Source organism: Mustela putorius, unplaced genomic scaffold, assembly GCF_011764305.1.
Source record: "Mustela putorius furo isolate JIRA1106 unplaced genomic scaffold, ASM1176430v1.1 tig00000224_pilon_pilon_pilon, whole genome shotgun sequence".
NCBI lineage: Eukaryota > Metazoa > Chordata > Mammalia > Carnivora > Mustelidae > Mustela > Mustela putorius.
In genome coordinates this window covers 9,809,440-9,829,707 of record NW_025421321.1, presented here as the reverse complement: position 1 = coordinate 9,829,707, position 20,268 = coordinate 9,809,440, and the positions used below count along the sequence as shown (strand labels likewise).

General features: G+C 47.6%; 1 protein-coding gene across 6 annotated transcripts in view; it reads left to right on the top strand.

The window, feature by feature from the left end:
* NPAS2 (neuronal PAS domain protein 2) overlaps positions 1-19,879 on the top strand; it is a 153,025-nt gene extending 133,146 nt beyond the window's left edge. For 3 of the 6 annotated variants that reach the window (XM_004753034.3, XM_004753033.3, XM_013056373.2), the window contains 8 exons: positions 347-456; positions 2,277-2,366; positions 6,000-6,146; positions 11,214-11,411; positions 13,138-13,328; positions 13,631-13,723; positions 16,335-16,509; positions 18,483-19,879. In XM_004753034.3, the coding sequence (XP_004753091.3) occupies positions 347-456; positions 2,277-2,366; positions 6,000-6,146; positions 11,214-11,411; positions 13,138-13,328; positions 13,631-13,723; positions 16,335-16,509; positions 18,483-18,653 (1,175 nt within the window). In that variant the 3' untranslated portion in view covers positions 18,654-19,879. The remainder of the gene's footprint in view (positions 1-346; positions 457-2,276; positions 2,367-5,999; positions 6,147-11,213; positions 11,412-13,137; positions 13,329-13,630; positions 13,724-16,334; positions 16,510-18,482) is intronic. The other 3 variants (XM_045077701.1, XM_045077700.1, XM_045077699.1) reach the window with 3 other exon arrangements.
* Positions 19,880-20,268: the final 389 nt, after the last annotated feature.

The window sequence follows — 20,268 nt, the reverse complement described above, 5'->3', positions numbered from 1 at the left end:
CCTTGCCCGTGGGCTTCCTGCCCTCCCCTTCTCCCCGCTCCCCCAGCAGACAGAAAGCAGGGGACACTCACTTCCTATAGCCTAGCTGGGCTTGAGTGACTCTGGGAGTTGGGAGATCAGGCAGGTGGTCGAACCAGACGGTGGACATGAGCCATGGGGATGGTTTTCTGTCATCTGTCTGCTCCCAGGTGAGGCTGGAGGCTAACAGAACTTGCTGGACTTTCTTTTGTCAGAGAGCCCAACCAGGCCCTTGTCTCATGTACACCATAGTCATGTTTCCCCTCTTTTGATAAGAAAACTGGTAAGTATGTGTGAGTCAGGAAGGTGACTGGTTGCTTTCTTACAGCTACTCCAAGCAAGCTGATGACAGAGGCCAGCGCCACCGCTTTGCCAAGATCGGCCACGCTGCCCCAAGAGCTCCCCGTGCCAGGGCTCAGCCAGGCGGCCTCCATGCCGGTATGTGTGTGACTCGAAACTTCTCGCCCAGGGGTGCCCCAGTGGCTAGATCCCAAGACAGCATGCTACCTCTTCACAAAGAACCAACTATACCTGGACACTGAGAGTGTGGGGTGGTGGGCAGGAGTGGGAAGCTAGGTCATTTAATTAGCAACTAATTGGAAATTATTTTCTTCCAAAATCAACACAGCTGTATAATCAAAGAATGCAAAATCCAAATGAGTTTTAAAGATTAAGCTGGAAACCTCAAACAAGGGGTCACACCCCCGAGTCTCTGAGGGTACATGAGCCCTGTTTCACCCCAGTGGAAATGTTTGAGATATCTGTGTCAACAAAAATGTACCTCTGCATATATCAGGCAGGGTCCCTGATCTACGCCAGACCTCTCCAAAAGGTCATGGAATGAGCGGCCTTTTAGTCAGCATGCTGGCTGTATGCAGAATCACTGATGTACAATTCTATGGTAATCTGTTTCCTCGTAAGGGATCACCTCAGACTTAAGGGTGTAAAGCAAAGTCCTTTCTCACATTCACAGGATTCAAAACTAGCATGGCGGGGGCTGGGGGTGGGGGGGTGTTCTGACTCCTCTCTGCCTGGTGTCAGAGGCGCCACCAGCCCAGGCTGGGAAATTCACATTCCAGGTGTATCTGTGCTCACATCTACAATCCACCCTGCACTTACATGGGCCTCCCCCTGCCTTAGAGCTAAGCTTCTCCAGGCATGGCAACTGGGTTCCAAGAAGAAATGTCTGGGGAGGGGGCTTTCCATGAGAGCCAGGCAGAAGCTCCGTGGCTTTCTACAACCTAGCCTTAGAAGCCCCACTGTGTCACCTCTGCCATTGCTCTTGGTCAGAGCGGTCACAGCTCACCCACAGAGATGGACATAGACCTCCACCTCAGGATGGGAGACATGTCCCAGAATTTCAGGAGCCATATCCAGATCATTGCCAACTACCTCATACCCATCCCTCACTGACATTTTGGGGATGGGAATGAACATACCATCTTCCTACTTGCCTTCTCCATGTACATCCTACTTGGAAAGCTTGGGTGACAAGTTTTATTTTCAAATCAAACATGGCAAAGACCATGAACATCATTCTTCCAGCACTTGGCTGTCCAATAAAACTACTTTCTGCCACTGATGAGGACACAGTTCTTGTCCCTTCTTACAGTGCTGGAGACGCAATCAGGAGACTCCAGACCAGATTCTGGGTGTCCCTGTGCCTGGGATTTCTCCCTCAGAACCTGGCCTCCCAGTGTTGTCTGGGGTGAAACAGCACCAGTATTCACTGCCTGGAGGAATGAATGGCTACAGAAATGCAGGGCACTAATGCACGTCCGTCTGCATGCGTGTTGGGCAGAAAGGACCGCACACAAAGCCAACACTGGCTATTAGCACAACCCCATTCGTACAGCTCAGGTGACACGGCTCAGTTTGGGAGAAGAGCAACCAAATCCACCAAGAATGGAGTCTAGAACAGAAGGAACAGAAGCAAGGGGGTTGGGGGTGGAGATGACCTGCAGAGCTCCGGCGCATGGCGATGGCCTCGCAGGGCCCATGGTGGTGGGGAGGCATCACAGACCCCACGGGACTCCAGGACCTTGTCAAGAGCATGCTGTACCCTTCACCAGCTGTGTGTCAGCTGGGACTCTGTGTCCTGCAAGGGCAACACCATAACCTACCTTCTAGAAGTGAGCTCTTCATTCTTGGGCAGAGCATCTCCTTCAACCCAAAGAACCCAGCTGACTGAGAGCACCCATGGACCTCTGGAACAGCCCAGAAATGGTGTTTGTTAACAAACGCCCTCTCTTCCCCAGGCTCCCCTGCCAGCCCCGTCGTCCTGTGACCTCACACAGCAGCTCCTGCCCCAGACCATCCTGCAGAGCCCCTCTGCCCCCATGACACAGGTGAGTCTGGGACTCCAGAAAAGGGAAAGCTGGTGGTTGCCCTTCCCCCAAGACGTAACACGTGGTAGCCCCTTGAAGGGGAACGTACGTGCTTGTGCCGAAGTATATGTCCAATCTAAGATCCTGAGATGGGGAATGTTTCTCCCCTGGGCCTGTGGGTCATGCCGAGCTGTGAACTCCATCCTATACCTGTCCCTCCGGCTCTCATCATTTCCTTAATCTTCGTTCATCTCTCTGCCACTTTTCTCCATTCCTCTTACTTTTTATGACTCCAAATTGGTTATGTTATTTTAGGAAAAGTTGAAATTGGGCCAAATGTCATAGGGAGACAGCAAAATTATAAGAGCTGTGAGTCCAGTACTATAAATATCACATTAGGGTGGTGTTTTTTTTGTTTTGTTTTTTGGTTTTTTTTTTTTTTTTTTTGGTAAAGGATCATGGTTTTGCTGAGTAATTCCTTCGTTTCAGCAACAGTCAGTGAGTTACTATTTGGGTCGGGAAGTGAGCAAGCGTCGGGGGCCCAGAGGTGCTTGTAACTCAGCCCTTGCTGTTAGTAGTCAGGGTTCAGGGGAGGGCTGGGCATATAAACAGACCTAGGAGAGGGTGTGTGTTTGCAGAACCAGTATGAAAATAGAAAAAAAACCATCCCCCCACCCTAGGAGGTGATGCCTGAGCTGGGCCTGGAAGAATGGGTTGGAGGTTGCCAGCTGGAGGATCCACAGGGATGAGGGTCATGGGATCTGGGTCTGGCTGAATCAAGCCGCAGTTCTTTTATTCCGTGGCCTGGGAGGGTGGTGGAGCTGATTGTCCTACACTCCATCTAGGCCAGTGTCTGCTTTCTGTTCCTTTATGGGGTCTTGGTCCCACTCTCTCCCCACAAGGCGGTCCCAGGTAGCAGCGGTTCACCAAACGGCCGCACTCTTGCGGAAGTGTGGACCTTTGTGTCCGTGCACACCTGTCACCACTGATGAAAACTCTTTATGACATAGGTCCCCCTAACAGTGGTCTCAAATGCTTTCCTAGAATAAGAAAGACACCTGCTAGCACGTGCTCCTCTCTAGAGTTAAGCTGGGAGGATGTAAAAACAACTCATCCAGAGTCAACTAATTAAAATCGACTATATTCATCCTCATTAGGAAAAAAAAAATTCTCTTTAAATTTCCAAGGCACATTTGGTATGAAATTAGTAACTTTTCCCATCCAAAGACACCTAAAATGAGAGGCCCTCTAACTTCCGGGCCTTGCATATGTGAAGGAATGTCTTTGTTTTATAATGCATAATGATGTGATTAAGGTCTTCTTCAAATTCTATTTTTTCATGTATGGAACATTATTTTAATTAACAATAACAGTTCTTGGTCTGTTAGGTATATTAAACTTAACAATAACCACATTCTTTAAGACATTCTTGCATAATGCTGACCTTTCAAGTCAGCTGTTTTCGTACCTGCTCTGTGTAAGACAATGGATTCTACCATTTTCTCTCTTCCCATTCACGGATGTTACTGCTCTGCACCCTCTCACAGAAAGGGAAAAAACAAAATCTGAGAAATGGTTATCTGGGTAACTGGTGGTTTTGCTTTCATACTGTTTTTCTAAAATGTCTGTAAGTTAGCGTCAAGGTCTTTTCAAAAAGGCCATGATCAGAAATAGAAAAAGAGACTAATGCTTGGGTGTCCTGGAATGCCTTAAGAAAATCAGGATGATACTAGAAGTACTTAACACTTAGGAAGCACAGTGCCAGCCCCTCCCTGACTGCCCAGCCCCCTCCTGCTTCCCTTTGGAGCCAATTGGGCAACCCGGAGTGTCCTTTCTACTGGATGTGAAAGGCCTAGCCGCGAGTGTTTCCTGACTTTGTAGGACCTGCCACGGAAGCTTTTGTGTTGTGTTGTGTTGTGTTCTGTTTTGTTTTTAATTTCATACCTGGTAGAACTCTTTACTTTCTCAAACAAATTCTCTTTCAAAAAACCCAGCTCAGTGTTTTGATCACTTACATTCTGTTGAAGTTTTTGCTGATACAGTCTGGCAGGGCACAGGTATTTTTAAACTCGTGTTGAACAGCAGAACTTTTTATTTTAAATGAAGTCTGAAGCCAGAGATGCTCTGATTGAGATGGAACTAGGAGGCGGGGGAGGTGTTGCTGGCAAAACCTCTTGGCCTTCCCCCCCCCCCCTCCCTAGGCTCCCGATTCACATTCCAGCCCCTACCACCTTCTAGCTGTGTGATCCCAAGCAAGTCACATGTGTGACATGGGGGTATGATGTGAAGAATTGGTGTCCTGCCTCTGCAAGCGTGGGTCTCTGCAAACTACAGCATCTGCCTTTATTATCCGTACTGGTTCTTTTTATTTATTATTTTGCCACTCCCTAAACTGTGATCAGCTATTCCATCCTTCAGTGTATCCCAGCTGTACCCTAAGCTCTCCAGGCCTCCTTACTTTTCCACTATGGGAGGTTAAAGGGCAGAGGAAGTGTCTCTGGAGTTGTTTACAAAAGACAAAGGCAAGAAATGGACCAGGGAGATTGCTGGCACAGAGATCAAGGGAATGGACATTAAAAAAAAAAAAAAAAAAAAAAAAAAAGAAGGCAGGGAGAAAAGAAGATTGGGAGAGAGGGAGGGAGGAAGGAAGGGGTGAGCAGAGAAGCCCCAGGCAAGCAAACACAAGAAACAGAAATTACTGAGTCCCCTGGGAAGCCCAGAGCAGGAGTCCCGACCTCACTGGCCATGATCCCACACTCTCCTCGTGTTTCCTGCAAGGAGATCACTTATGTCAAGGTAGACAGGTAGCATGGGGCAGGGATCACCTGTAGAATCTTCCTAAAGCCAACCTCTGTCCCAGGAAAAGGGTAAGAAGTGAAAGAAGGGACAATTTGGCACTCTTGTGCAAAGCACTTATCAGTGTTCCTCCTTTAATAAGGTCACCCTCTGCCAGTGTTACCCTCAGGACAAATGTCAGGTGATTGTACGCCTTTGCCTCTTTTCCTTAGTTCTTTTGTGCACAGGTTTCTAAGAGGTTCCTAGGAGCAAATAAGCCTGGGGGAAGGGAAGGGTGGGACGGAGGGTGATAAGGCCCCGTGGCCCCAGCTGGTTATGAGAGCAGACCTACCTGCCTGCGGAGCACACACACCACCCCGCCCAGTGTTGGAGTGAAGTTCATTTGTGAATTGTTACGGAAGAGCCCTGCTTGCCAGGATCAAATTTAGGGTAATGATAGGACCCCGGATTGCCTGTGAACTGGCATCTGCTCTCCTGGGAGCTTTTTGACATTTGTCTCCAAAACCACTTGTCTGTCTAACCAAATTTGGAATATCATTTTGTGAGCGTTGTTTACTTACAAACTCAACGTCCAGATTCTGTGGCCCTCCCAGACTGCCCTGCCATACGTCAGACCTGCAAATTCCGGTGGGCCTTGGAATAGCCCACATGGGGACCCTTGGAATGCCCACCCTTCCCCCAAAGCCCCTGCGTGCTGCTGAGCTCCCCCGCAGTGAGTGGCTCAGTAGGGACACCAGAAGGGGCTGGTAAGGGACCGGAAATGAAAGTGGGCGGGGCTGCTCAGAACAGCAGCAACATCTGTGTGCAGTGCTGAAATCACTCTTTCATCTTGTTGTGTGTTTTGACTCCACCTTCAAGTTCTCAGCACAGTTCAGCATGTTCCAGACCATCAAAGACCAGCTGGAGCAGCGGACACGGATCCTGCAAGCCAACATCCGGTGGCAGCAGGAAGAGCTCCACAAGATCCAGGAGCAGCTCTGCCTGGTGCAGGACTCCAACATCCAGGTGATGCCCCTTCCTGGGCCAGTGTCTGCCATGGCCTCTGTCCTCCCTGCTGCCCTGCAACATACGTACCTATCCTTTGACGGTGGGCAGGACTCCTGCCAAAGTCCGTCTGCACTGCCCTGATGAGTCCCGCTTACTAAGCATATTGAAACCCCCAACACCAAGGACAAGGAACGAATCCCACCTCTTCCATCCCCAACTCCAGGCCAAACTCGAATCTCACATGACTCCACCCCATTTACCCCTTGCTCTGTTGGGCACATAATGTCTATACATCCCCTGCGTTTTCATTCATAAGTGGTAGTTGATCACCCTGCATTGATGCTGGCCTCCCCCGTGGGGTTATAAACCGCCAGCACCTGTGTAACTGCGGGGGTTGCTGGTGGGGAACGTGGACGTGATCATGCTGTTGTCTCTCATCCAAAGCGCTAATGGAGGGAGATGTGGGAAATGATGGGATCAGCACCCTGCCCCGAGGCGGGGACAGCCGAGGGAGCTGAGGACAGGAGGTCAGCACCAGACCACCCTGTTTGTGCATGCCCATTGTTCTGACATGTTCTGCATGTTCTGACAACAGCAGCTTTTAACCGTGACACCGTGCCCCAGAGTTCCCCTCCTTGAATCCTTTTGAGAGATTGTGTTTTGAAGGAAATCTGTATATACTAGATCTCTTTCAAGGATAAATGATTTTTACCAAGTTTTACCTGGATAAGTGCAAGGCTATTTTTCTTCCTAAGTGCATTCTTTTGACCCAGGCTCTAATTGTAAATGTAATTGTCTGCCTTGAGAGCTCTAAGCATTTGCAACCCCCTCTTAGGAGAGGCAGAAGGAAGCAGGAGAGTGTCTGGGGAAAATGGCTGGAGCCAGGGACCTGCAGCTTCCCGGGGCACAGTCCATTCAGACCCTCCCCAGGGCGACAGGCAGGCTCTGTGCCGGTGCAGTGCCCAGCTGGTGCACGCTGAGATAATGCGTGATGGGGTGGCGTCTGCTGCCCGCCATAGTGCCTCCCGGCGGCGGGGGTACCCCCAGAGGCGCTGCTGGCCGGCTTTCCGGACACTAGGTGCCCTTGCACACACCCTCCACCCAGGACTCGCTCTTCACTGGAAGGACCGAGCCCAGCAGCACACGCACAGCCCCGCCTACTGGGCGAGGGGCGGAGCGTCCGGCCACGCCCTCAGCCCAGCAGCTGCCCCGCCTCCTCGGCCGCACCCCAGAATGGACAGGGGAGAGGACCACCGTGTTTACTGGAAAAGAAATGAAGTCATCAAGGTGTCAAAGTCCCTTTTTACTTACTTCTTCCCAGCCGTAATGTTTTCTCACTGATCCAGGGCCTGATTGGCAGAACTTGCCTGACTCCAATTACTTGAATGGAATTTTTACACTAACAGGAAGGGGAAAATTGAGCCAGAAAGTGCTAAAAGCAAGGTAGGCGTATGAACATCCTCCTCAAAGCCCGGGCTTTTCTATTTCCTGCCTTTTCCACATTCAAGCTGAATTCTAAAATAACAAACGACACAAGGTTATCTTTTTCACTCCTTGTTATAAAGAATTCTATTTTATTTTGTAACCAATGCATTTTGTTACCCCTCAAAGTGTATATGCCCACAGAGCACTTGAGTTTTGTAAGGGTTGATGTGGAAATCAAGATCTCCAATGTGTTCCTTCCCTGTTTTCATTCTTGTGACCTTATCTTTGCAGTGGAATTTTCCAAAGAACATGGAAATCCACAAATAGTCCAACCAGAGAACTTTTCTTCAAGCAGTCTTCCTTCTTACAGTTTTACAGGCTTACAGGTGTAAAGAAATACATTCCAAAATGTTTAACCAAGATGTGATATTCGTTTTAAAAAAAGTGGTTCAAGCATAAAGAATAAGCAAGTAAAAATTACTCTATCCCTTCCCCCAAAAGGTAGGAGGGGGAAGGAGAAATTAAATAAGAATGGCAAAAAAAAAAAAAAAAAAAAGAATGGCAAAATGTTGATAATTGTTGAAACCTAATGATGATACATGAGGTTTCCTTATACCCCTATTTTGTGTATTTCTAAGATATTCTGTGATATTAAGTACTGGTAAAAAAGCAGATTAGAATAATGAGAAACCACATTTAAGCATACGATTGGTTTATTCTTAAAAATTAGAAGCTTTTTTTCTTCTCTGATAACTTTTTCTATTTGAATTAGGGAGCTATTTTTCTCATACTTTCTATAAAGTTGACCCCGGTGCTGTTTAAGACATCATCTTCCTAAGCCATAATATTTTACTTTATTGTGGATAAAACAGAGAGGCACGGATTGTGCACAGCAGCAAACCAGGATTATTTCCCCAAAAATCCTTTACTCAAAGGTCAGTGGACTTTCTCACCTGAGTTTGGTGCCCTGGAACTTTCATAGAGTCCATGTGTGCATGTGATGCTTGCTGAGTATGATTATAAAAAGAAAAAAAGATTGGGTTATCAGGGAGAGGTCCTTCAAGGTGTTGGTGTTTGTACCTAGATGGAGTCACAAAGGGAGAGCTGTTCTGTCGAAAGGCTGTGTCATTCCCGGCAGTCTGAAGGATGCCTCTTGCTCTCTTTTTGAGAGTATGCGCGCCCTCTGCTGGCTACTTGAAGAAATGCCCGGACGGGCACTTGCTGCAAAGGCAAACCTGTTCCTTGATTAGTTCTTTCAATCATCCATCTTCCCATCCTTTCTTCCATCCATCCGTCCATCTATTCACTCATCACTCCTTCCTTCCATCTATTCACCCGTTCATCCATCCATTCATCTTTCCATCTTTCCATCCATCCTTCCTGCCACCCATTCTTTCGTCCATCCCTTAATCCATCCCTCCATCCGGCAGACACCCATTATGTATCCAGCACTTGGCTAGGCACTGTGGGAATACAGAGATACACAGGACAAGTAGAGGGTGCCTTCTGCCCTCAGAAGACACACATCAACGAGACAGAGCAGCAGACCCAGCAGTCTCTGACATAAGCAGAAACAGTTTGCCCTTCTCTGAGCAAAAGCCTCACTTATTTGTTTATTCATTCATTTATGCATTCCAGTCATTCATTTCTTAGATAGTTTTTATATGCCCAAAGAGGCAAGAGAACAAAGATCTCCTTTTTTTCATTTTTTAAGGATTTTTTATTTATTTACTTGTCAGAGAGAGAGAGCACGAGGAGTGGGAGCAGCAGGCAGAGGGAGAAGCAGGCTCCCCACTGAGCAAGGATCCCGATGCAGGACTCGATCCCAGGACCCTGGGATCATGACCTGAGCTGAAGGCAGATGCCTAATGGAGGCAGCACCCAGACATCTCTCTTTTTTTCATTTTAAATATTATTGTTGCTATCTAACATTGATTGAGCCCTGACTATGTCTCAGCATAAATCTTACTTAATCCTTTATGGGCTGTGTGCTCTTGATGTCACTGTTTTATGAACGAGGAAACTAAAGCTTTGAAAAGTCATGAATAGTGCCCCGGTCATACCATAGTAGACAATGGGGGCTGGAATCTGAACTAACATATATGATTAAAGCCACATTATACTGCCTGTCATAAAGTTTGCATTGACTCGAAATCTGATCAGAAGGTAAATTGTTCCCTACCAGAAAAAATGTATGTTATGTAGTTTGAGTATTGGGTTTTTGCCAAAGTGATGAAGTGTAGGTCACCATATGTGCTATAGATAAGCCATATTATAATAGGGAGCTGGGAACACAAAAGTATTAATCCCCAAACGGAATCTAAGATGATGGATACCCAGAAAATTCTTCTTAACATCTAAAGTGACAAAGAGCTCTCATTCAAAACTGCTGGGGGGGGGGCGCGGGGGAGGGATGTGGCTGGACAGTAGGGAGATGGGACTTGGTCCAATTCAGCCAACCACCCACCCTGGGCGTCTGGGATCCCTGAGCTGGGATTAAAACCCCAGAGGCTGGAAAGAAGAGGGCCTCCCTTCTGAACTCTAAGCCCCAGGCCTAAAGGGAGGGGGGTATTGCTTGTCAAGAATCCAATATGTTAGATAATGTCAGTTTTCAGCCAGCTCCTTAAGAGCTGGCTACAGGTTTCAGGTTTAAATTATGACTGAAAGTATTAAAGTTGCTCTTCTTAGACTTTTAGAATCAATTTACAGATTACATTTGATTTACAAATCTACTAATTTGATCTAAAAATAACAGTGCTTTTACTTGTTTTTATTTATGTTCAGTTAGTTTATAGATTGAACAAACTGTAAATAATCAACATATCCACAAAAACCATTAATCTACAAGTTTAGTATATCTAAAGCCTTCAAACTTTCCTGGGCGTAATAAGGCCTTCTAAAGCATGCAAACTTTAGAAGTGAAATCTTTCAAAGCACTCAGTTCTTTTAAATCAAGTACATCAGACTTACAAATGAGGCAGATCGAGGTTCTCACAAACACCCAAACATTCTACAAACTTGACCAAATTCCCTTAACCCTTTCAAATTAAGATGGCCAGGCTAACTTATCATATTGGCCTTCCTGGAAATGCAGTTACCTTGTTAATGGGAGCAGATCCGCCATCTCAGCTGGGAGCACTGGGCTGAAGGTACCAACCACAGGGTGGGTATACACCCTGGTCTGTGGCCTGGTCCTGCTTCCAGGATGGTGCGGCCCGTGACACAGGTTAGTCCACCCTCTCCCACCAACCGTTCCATTCTTGGGGTATTTCTCTCTCCTCCTAAGGAACCAAAAGGCCAGCCCAGACACTGTACAAGTACATCAAGTCATTTATAAGCCATCTGGATCTAAGCATCTTTCATCCTGTTAGACCCCCATTGCTAGACCATAAGCTTCTCAAAGGGTCAGTGTCCTTCCAACCCCCTGCTCCATCTTCAGGGCCCTCGTGCTGTGCCCGCAGCATTATAGCCTCCCGATGCCCCCATGTGGAGTGAATGAATTCTTCCCCGGCAGGTCAGAGAGATCAAGAAAGCTGACCTCTTGCCGTGGATGGGAAATACGAAAAAGGTACAGACAGTACCTTGGTTTGTGAAGGCAAAGCTCCGAAGGTGAAGACCCCTGTGATCCCAACCTTAAAGGCCCTCCTTTTCTGCTTGCAGATGTTTCTACAGCAGCCAGCTGTATCCCTGAGCTTCAGCAGTGCCCCGAGGCCTGAGGCTCAGCAGCAAGTCCAGCAGAGGTCGGCCCCAAGCTCCCAGGCCCAGCTTGTGACCAGCCCTCAACTTCCCGGGCAGATCGCTTCTGCCCAGGTGGCGAACCAGCACCTGCTCAGAGAATCCAGTGTGATATCGACCCAAGTAAGTGTGCTCAATTCTGGCCCCCAAAGCAGACCAGGGCATGCAAGAGTTCTGCAGTCTCCCTTACCTGGAAACCTATCGAGCTGTTCCTCTTCTGTGACCAGGGCTAGATGATGGTGGTGCAGGGATTTCCTTTCCTTATTCTAAGACACTCTGAAGCCCAAGTTGTACTAGTTTCCTCCTGTGTTTTATTAATGTATTAAAATACCTCAAAGGTATCCTGCAGCTGAAACTTTAGCTTTGATCCTTACGGGGGTGAGAGGGAGATCTAGGCACCCAGACACACTGACAGCCATATAGCCCCGCCTGTGTGTCCTGTGTCCTCATCATCTGCTCTTGGTTTTAGCCACGTTCAGTGTGAGAACACAGGCTATCCACTTCCATTTGTTGTCCCTTTCCCCGGGGCCAGCATGCCCTTCCCTGTACCTCAGATTCCCCACCAGGCCCTTCCCTCACAGCCATTACCACCTACTACAAGCCACCCGTGACCTTGCAAGCTGACAGTCACCCGTCAATCAATGGCACTTGAATTGAATACAATTAAGAAGTCCTAAGCCCCTGCTTCTGGAAGATCAAAGATCGGAAGGCAAGATATAGCCTCTCCTCAAGCCTCATATTGGCATCCATCACCATGGGTCCAGCAAACATCTGCTCTGAGCACCTCTCATTCATCATCCCCCAGGGGAACAGATGTGAATAAGAATGGCCTTGACTCCTTAGGGAATGTAAACAGATCATGTACAATAAAAAGTGGGAAAGTACACATTTAAGAGTTTGGCCCATCTTAAGGGCTTTCCTTTAAAATGCAGCCTTTGGATTCTAAAGGTCAAGAGAAAATGAGAATAGCCGAGAAGAATCTAGAAAAGAAAAAAAACCCCACAAAACTGAGGAAGGACCTACACTAACATTGAAAGATTTCATGGAAGGTCAGAGGGTTAAAACACTGTGGTGCCATCATATGAATGGACAGTCAGTCAAACAGGGCAAAACCTAAAGAGCACAAGCAAATCCAAGCCCAATCCCTCATTCATTTATGATTTCACTCAACAAGTATTTGTCAAGTACTCACCCTGTAATAGGCACTAAGTTCTAAGCCCTGAGGGACAAGCAGTAAACAAAAGGAAAAAGAAAAAAAAACTTCTCTGATCCAAGTCAGGGGAGAGACAAACAAATAAAGATCCCAACCTATCAAGTCGTGATGTGGGACCACTGGTGAAGGTGGAATGGTGGACTGGAGTTTTAACTAGGTGGCCTTCTCTAAGAGAAGATTGTATTTGAGCAAAGACCTGAAAGGATGAGAGAATGAGCCATACTGGTATTAAGGAGAAGAGCATGGAGTGATCAGCCAGTGCCAAGGCCCTGAGGCAGGAGTGATCCTGATGAGTTGGAGGGAAACAGCAAGGAGGTCCTTGCTAAAGTGGAATTGATGAATCAGAAGGTAGTTTGGTTCATGCACATTTTCCTGGCCTGCAGAGAGCCTGACACTGTGGTAGGTCCAAGGGAATCAAGGAATCCTTGAGGTGCTTAGAAGCCAACAGGGACAGTCACAAGATCAAAATAGTTTAAAAAAACAAAACAAAACAAAAAAAAAAAAACTCGTGGGTCCTAAGTTAGAAGAAGGGCCAAGGTGGATAGAAGAGAGGGGTTCTGGGAAGGAGGGTTCCTGGAGCAATAACTCCAGAGCTGAGTCTGAATTTTACCTTTCTGATTAACATGATGGCTCCAGGGTCCAAGGCCAATGCGAAGCTCGCAGATGATGCAAGGAAGCAGCCACTCGGTGAACAGCTTGACGTCCCAGTTCAGCAGCGCCGCGGCGGTGCTCCCGCCAACTCTGAGCCTGACCACACTCGCTTCTGCCTCCCAGGATGGCAGCCAGTGCCAGTCCAGCCCAGACTTCAGCCATGACCGGCAGCTCAGGTACAGAGACTGCCCTTGTTTGAAAGACAGCTGAGGTGCAGGCTTTCCAGTGACCCTGTCAGCCTCCCTGCTGCTGTGGATGGAGGCAGAGTTCAGGTGATTCTGGCTAACAGAGTGGCTAGAGAGGCCCGGGGCTCAGATGGCTGCACTCATCACCCTCTGAGAGCAGAGCGGGCACCGTGGGGATCATGGGCAGCCAGAATGGGCCCAGCCGGGCTGGGCAGGTGCTGCCCTCAGCCAGCGGGTCCACAGTGGGGGTGCTGATTCAAGTTTCCCATTTATCTCCCCCCCTCTGCTCCAAGGCTATTGCTGAGCCAGCCCATCCAGCCCATGATGCCTGGGTCCTGCGATGCGAGGCAGCCCTCAGAGGTCAGCAGGACTGGACGGCAAGTCAAGTAGGTGGCCCCGGGTGGAGGGAGGAGGCAGAGAGCTGCGCTGAGCGCTCTCGGGCTGGCAGGGTTCTCATCGGCCTGGACCAGCAGCGCTCCGCGTGCGTGTCGCGCACCAAAGGCAAGGTCAACGTGTGCCTACCCCCTTTGCAGGAGCACCCCTTTAGCTTTTCTTCCATTTCCCACTAAAAACGGTAAAACTGTGTGCCAGCATCCCATGCTTAGAATAGGACCTAAAGGAAACAATTATATTCTCTGTCATCATCTTTAGGCATCTTTTCAGTTCTGTCCCCCTGGTAATAACCCAGGTACATGTAGCCTGATCACCCTCCCCAGGGCCCTCCTATGGCTTCCTCTGACGCACAGACGCTGGCAGATTCCACAGGTGTACTCGGAGCCCTCATGCCGAGTCACGGGACCATGAAACCCTGCCAGTGTGGGTCCTCCTTTCCTCCCAGACAAGCAACCTTCTCCTTTCCCCAGACCCCTCACCTCTGGCAGCCCCAACGTCCAGGAGTGGCTTGGCTCCCCTGTTGCATTAATTACTCAGGACAAAGGGTAATGGAGATAGAGGACTGAATACACGAAAAGCGACTGGGAAGTAGTTCCTAGCTCTTTGACATGAGGCAGAAGTACAACAGGCATCTTTCCTGTCTAAACACTGGTTGAGTGTCTGTCAGCAGTTCGCTGGGACAGTTCTAGCTAGTTCCCCCACCCCATTCCCTGGGATGCACGCTTCCCGCTGGGAAGCCCTTCCTCCTGCCTCCTCCCTCAGCAGCAAGAACAGTAGCAGTGCATGGTTACTGAACAGTTCTGAGGGCGGGGGTCTGTACCTACAGCATTTCATTTTACCCCAATAAAAACCCCACGGGGGGGTCACATGGGGAATGCGCACTTCGGGGAGCCATCTTTAAATTCTCCAATGGTGCTTTCAGTTAGAAAAAACAAAGACTTTTGTTATATCGCTCTCCAGGGATGCTTAAAATGCAGTGAACAAGGGGAAAATGGGATTTCTTTCCTCTGGAACTCTCCAGTGTTTGGTCAACCCAATTTCTACCTTTCCTGTCTCCTTTACCGTCTCTTCTAGACATGACCCAATGCCCCATCTTGTTACAAATGACAGAGACATGACATTTCCAAAAATATAATGCAAAATGGACTTCTCTGTGGAGGCTTTAAACACCTGTTCCTATTCTCTGCTCCTCTGGAGCTTTCCTAACTAGCCTTCCTCTGCCTCTTGTTCATGGCCCATGATCATCAACACCTTTTTTCTTTTGTAATTTTTTTTAACTGTTGTAGAATATATATGCAACAAAAATGTTACTGTTTTAAGTCTCTTTAAGCATACCTTTCAGTGACATCCACCATCACCACCGCCCGTCTCCAGAACTTCTTGATCTTCCCAAACTGAAACTCTAACCCACATTACACACTAACTCCCTGTTCCCTCTACTCTCCAGTCCCACAATCTGCTCTCTTTTATGAACCTGACTCCTCTAGGAATCTCATCTAAGGGGAGTCACACAAGACTTTCCTTTTGTGACTGGCTTACTTCACTCAGTATGATGCCTTTAAGGTTCATCCATGCTCTAGCATGAATCAGTATTTACTTCCTTTTTAAAAGACTGGATAATATTACATTATATGTACATGCAATATTTTGCTTATCTGTTCATCTGTCAGTTGATACTTGGGCTGCTTCTACTTTTTGCTTATTGAAAATAATGTTGCTACAAACAAAGATTTACAAATGTTTGCTTGAGTCCCTGCTTTCATCTTCACTGGGGTATATACCCAAAAGTGGAAATGGCCAGATCATATGATGATTCTAGACTTAATTTGCTGAGGTACTGCCATTCTGTTTTCCATAATAGCATTTTACATTTCTTTTTTAAATTTTTATTTATTTACTTATTTTTTAGAGAAAGAAGTGAGGGGGGAGGGACTTGGGGAGAGAGCAAGAGAATCTTAAGCAGGCTCCACACTCAGCGTGGAGCCCGACTCAGGGCTTGATCTCACAACCCTGAGATCATGACCTGAGCTGTAATCAACAGTCAGACACTTAACTGACTGAGCCACCCAGGTGTCCCCCATTTTCCACTCCTATTAGTGCACAAGTTCCAATTTCTCCACATCGTCATCAATGCTATTTTGGTTTGTTTTTTGTTTTTTGTTTTTTCATAATAGCCATTGTAATGGCTATGAAGCGGTATCTCATTTTGATTTTGATTTGTATTTCTCTATTGTCTAAGGATGTTAAGCATCTTTTTTTGTGCTTATTAGCCATTTGTGTCTTTTTTTGAGAGAAATGTCTGTTCAAACCCTTTGCCCATTTTTGCAGTCGGGCTGTTTTGTTGTTGTTGTTGTTGTCGTTGAGTTGTAGGAATTTTTTAAAAAATATTCTGGATAGCAATCCCTTGTTAGATATATGACTCACCAATACTTTTTCATAGGGGGCCTTCTCAATCCAGGAATAGTGTCATTTGATGCACCAAAGTTTTTGATTTTTACAAAGCCCAGTCTATCTGTGTGCCCTGTTGTTGCCTGTGCTGTTGGTGCCACATCAACACCTCTTTCTTAAAAGTCTGTTTTCTCCTTCCCACATGTGACCAAACAGGTATCCACAGAGCCAGGCCGTGTTTCCAAATGCAGACATGCACACCACCAGCAACAGCGCCTCGCCCCCCGTCCTGCTGATGGGACAGGCGGTGCCCCAGCCCAGCTTCCCCGCCTCCAGGCAGTCGCCCCTGCAGCCCGCACAGGCCCAGCAGCAGCCACAGCACTTCCTGCAGGTGGGGGCCGCCACACACATGCGCCTGGGCACAGGGTACAGCTCCACAGCCCCGGCCTGACAGGCCTTTCCCTCCCTGGCTTTCAGGATGGTTCTAGTCCTCAGTTCCAGAACAAGCCCCAGATAGATTTGCGTTTGAGGCTTTATAGTTTATGAAGTTTATAAAACTTAAAGTTTATAAAGTGTTTGTATATTTAGTAGGAGAAATTTAGACTCAGTTATTATGCCTCATACATTATGTGCTTAAAATATCCATCCTTAATGCTATTCCATCTGACAAACACTATTTACAAAATTTGTACCTAGTATGTTTTGTGGGTAGTTTGGAATATGGGAGAGAGTGGGGCAAATTTGAATCAGTAAGATGACTAATGCCTGCAAAAAAAAAAAAAAATCCATCTTTAAGAAGTAATTGTTATTATGATACGTATCCCTATTTTTGAGAGCAAAAGTCAGACACCAATTACTATGTTTGTCAGACTCATTAGTGTGTTTACACACACGGTCTTATATAAATACAAATTATATCATGTTTAGTTAAAGATTCATCCAACTTGCTTGACAAATACAATAATGTGGCATGAAATTGGGGCTTTCCAGGAAAATGTGGGGCACTTTCACATATGGTCGCTGCTTACTTTAAGCAAGTGCCAAACACACTGGAAGGTGGGAGCATGAGAGCCAGTGGTTGATGTTCAGAGGGGACCAGAAATGTCTGCTGGGGCTCTGGCCTTCCCTCCAACATATGCCCAGAATGCTCCTTCCTGCCCAGCCCTGCCTCTGTCCTTTGCACATACTCCTGGGCCTCCAGCCCCCACCACAGGGCAGAGCAAGGCTTTCCCTTTGCTCTGCTTCCCTGCTTAGACACCTTCAAAGCCACAGGAGAGTGTTGTGACTGAGACATTTCAAGGACAGGTGAGATAAAGATGAAGAGAGCCCTTCTGGAAGGTCTCAAATGCAATTTAATTCCAAAGATGCTAACCCACCTGTGATGTATTTTCCAAGTTGCCTGGCTTCAAGCATAGGGGAAGTTAACTCAAGACTTTAGCTTTATGTATCTTGTCATTTTGTGGGACCCAAGTGATTTCAGATGGGCACAGGTGAAGAAGGCAGGGATGGTCTGGGCTGAGTTAGAGGCCTCCCATGTCTTTCTGCAGTCCTGGCAGCAAACATGTTGATGGGAATCTGTTCCTCCAAGACATGGGGCTAAGAAGACACAGAGCATTTGGGCCTTCTCGCTGGTCTCCAGGACCTTGTGCTACAATGTGGGGAGAAGGAATGTCCTAGAAAGCAGCCAGGCTTTGTTTGTGCCAGTAAGAGCACTGTGGCTGGAGGCCTTCATGGAGGAAGTCCCCAGGGCATCTGCTGCAGAGCCAAAGTGTGGGTGAAGTGAATGGAGAGGAAGGGACAGTGTTGCAATAAGAGAGACAGCCTGAGCCGAAGTGGAGGGGCAGGTGTGCCTGGGGTTCATTGGGTGGTTTGGACGGGGGAGATTTCATGGATGGGAAGAGTATGGAATGGGACTGATGGTTCCAAAGTTAGGGTTTGACCAGTTGAAGTTTCTGGGCTTCAAATTAGGATGTTCCCCCATTGATGCTGGAGAATGGGGAGCAGTCACTGAATCAGGGACCATGGTGAAAAGTATACAGACTGCATGCGTGTTTGGTTTCTGCCCTGTCAATGATCTGCATATGGTCTCAGGTCCCAACATCCCAAAATACACAGGCCATGTGTAGATCATGTGCACTTGTTCAGGAAACCACACCCCAAAGCCTGCTTCCTGGCCCACTGGGACCCAAAGTGCTGGCAGAGAACTTAGCTTAGAATTCACACCCACCTGTCAGAGCCTCAGGCTCCTTTCTTCCCCACCCACCCAACCCCCAAGGTACTGCCACGATTAGACACCAACTCCCCACCCCCTGCCCTGGCCACCCACAGAGGTGAGTCCTCTAGCTCTTTGTCCTTTCTTTCCAGGTGCAGGCACCAACCTCTCTGCACAGTGAGCAACAGGACTCGCTACTTCTCTCCACCTACTCGCAACAGCCAGGGACCCTGGGCTACCCCCCACCGCCCCAGTCCTCACGCCCTCCCCGAAGGGTCAGCAGCCTCTCTGAGTCCTCGGGCCTCCAGCAGCCACCCCGGTAGAGCCCTGGCTTGTCCATCGGGTCACAATCAGCTTTAACCAATGGACGGACCATGGGGTGGCCACAAGAATTGGGGAGAGGAGTTGAAACCCTTGGCTTTTGTGCACACTGCATACATTTCAGAACTCCTGGATGGTAACCATCTCCAGAGCACGGTGGCTGGCACGTGGAAAATGATCAGAATACTGGCCATGTTTCCCTAGCCTCTGTGTTTCTCGGGCACGCTCTACAGCCATACTCGGATTGGAAACGAGTGCCCCCACGTAAGTGTTGTTACTCAGTTCACCTAGCAGATGGCACGGCTGGGCACATCCTCCCTGAGAGCACGCTGGTCCCTCTAGCTGGCTGTGGTGCGTCCACACTTGCTAGCTGGCCTTTACTCTCTTCATCCTCTTTCCTTTGCATTCCAGAAGCACTGGGTCAGAGATCTGTTGAAGAGAGAGAATAAAGAGATTATTTTTCATTATTTTTAAATGGTGGCTTTTGTTTTAATTTGCACAGCTGCACAGAGGAGATAACTTAGGCACTTTCAGGTATTAAAAATAAGTAGGTCTCGCGACTTCACTTGGAGACCACAGGATCAAAAACAGCCCACCAATCAGATGGCAGAGCCGGTGGTTCTTAACCGGACCACAGACCCATGCCCTCTGGCCTGGAACCCAACGGAAGGAGGCTCTTTCTAGTGATTATTGTCTCCCCTGAATATAACACTGGACTGTTCCTGTTTACTTCCTTGATTGCAACTACAAAGGCGGACTCAAAGCAAAGCACAATCACGCAGCTGATATTCCAGAATCCTATTGGGACCTCCGAGATAGAATTGGAGGAAGAGGTTTCCCGGGCCGGGCAGGCCCGTGGAGCTCCGGGTCCCCGAGGAAACCCCAGCACGCGCCGGCCCCTTGAGTCAGAATGCTGCACCTTTCTACAGATCTTTCATGAGAAGATCGAGGATTGGATTCTCCTTTTCAAAATGCACTTTGCTTTTTTTGTATGTTTTGTTATGTTGGGATGTTTCTAAAGAAAAGATTTTATGTAATTAAAAGACAAAGTGTAGTGAATTGTACAGCTGTTGTAATAATGACCTATTTCTATATAAAATAAAATTGTATGAATTATGTGTAAATTATTTTGTATCTGAGACACCAGTTCCTTTCCCGGATCTAAAAGTATAAAGGTTTTCTTGTGTTTTTCTGTGAGTGGCCATTTTGTAATAAATTAACAAATTTGTACAATTTCCTCTGGAGGCAGTTTCTGTCCCTTGTTATCTATGCATGCATACATCTTTTCTTCACTTAAGAAAAAATTTTTTTTATTTCAGGATGTTCCCAAGGATAATCCAAGGTAGAGAAAAGGTGAAAGTGAGCAATGAATGAATCAGGTAATGGCATTAGGTTTTTTGAGAGCAACATGTGCACAAGCCCTTCAGGTCTTGACCTTCACAATTGAAGGTCGTGCCAGGAAAAAAATACCAGTTGTTCACTGTGAAGATGACAACACAACAAACAGAAACAGCAAAGGCTCCTGGAAACATCTCAGGCTTCCAGACATAGGGAGTCCATGGTGATGCCAGAGACATTCTGCATCAAGGCAGTCCCAGCCCCTAATGAGCTTCACCC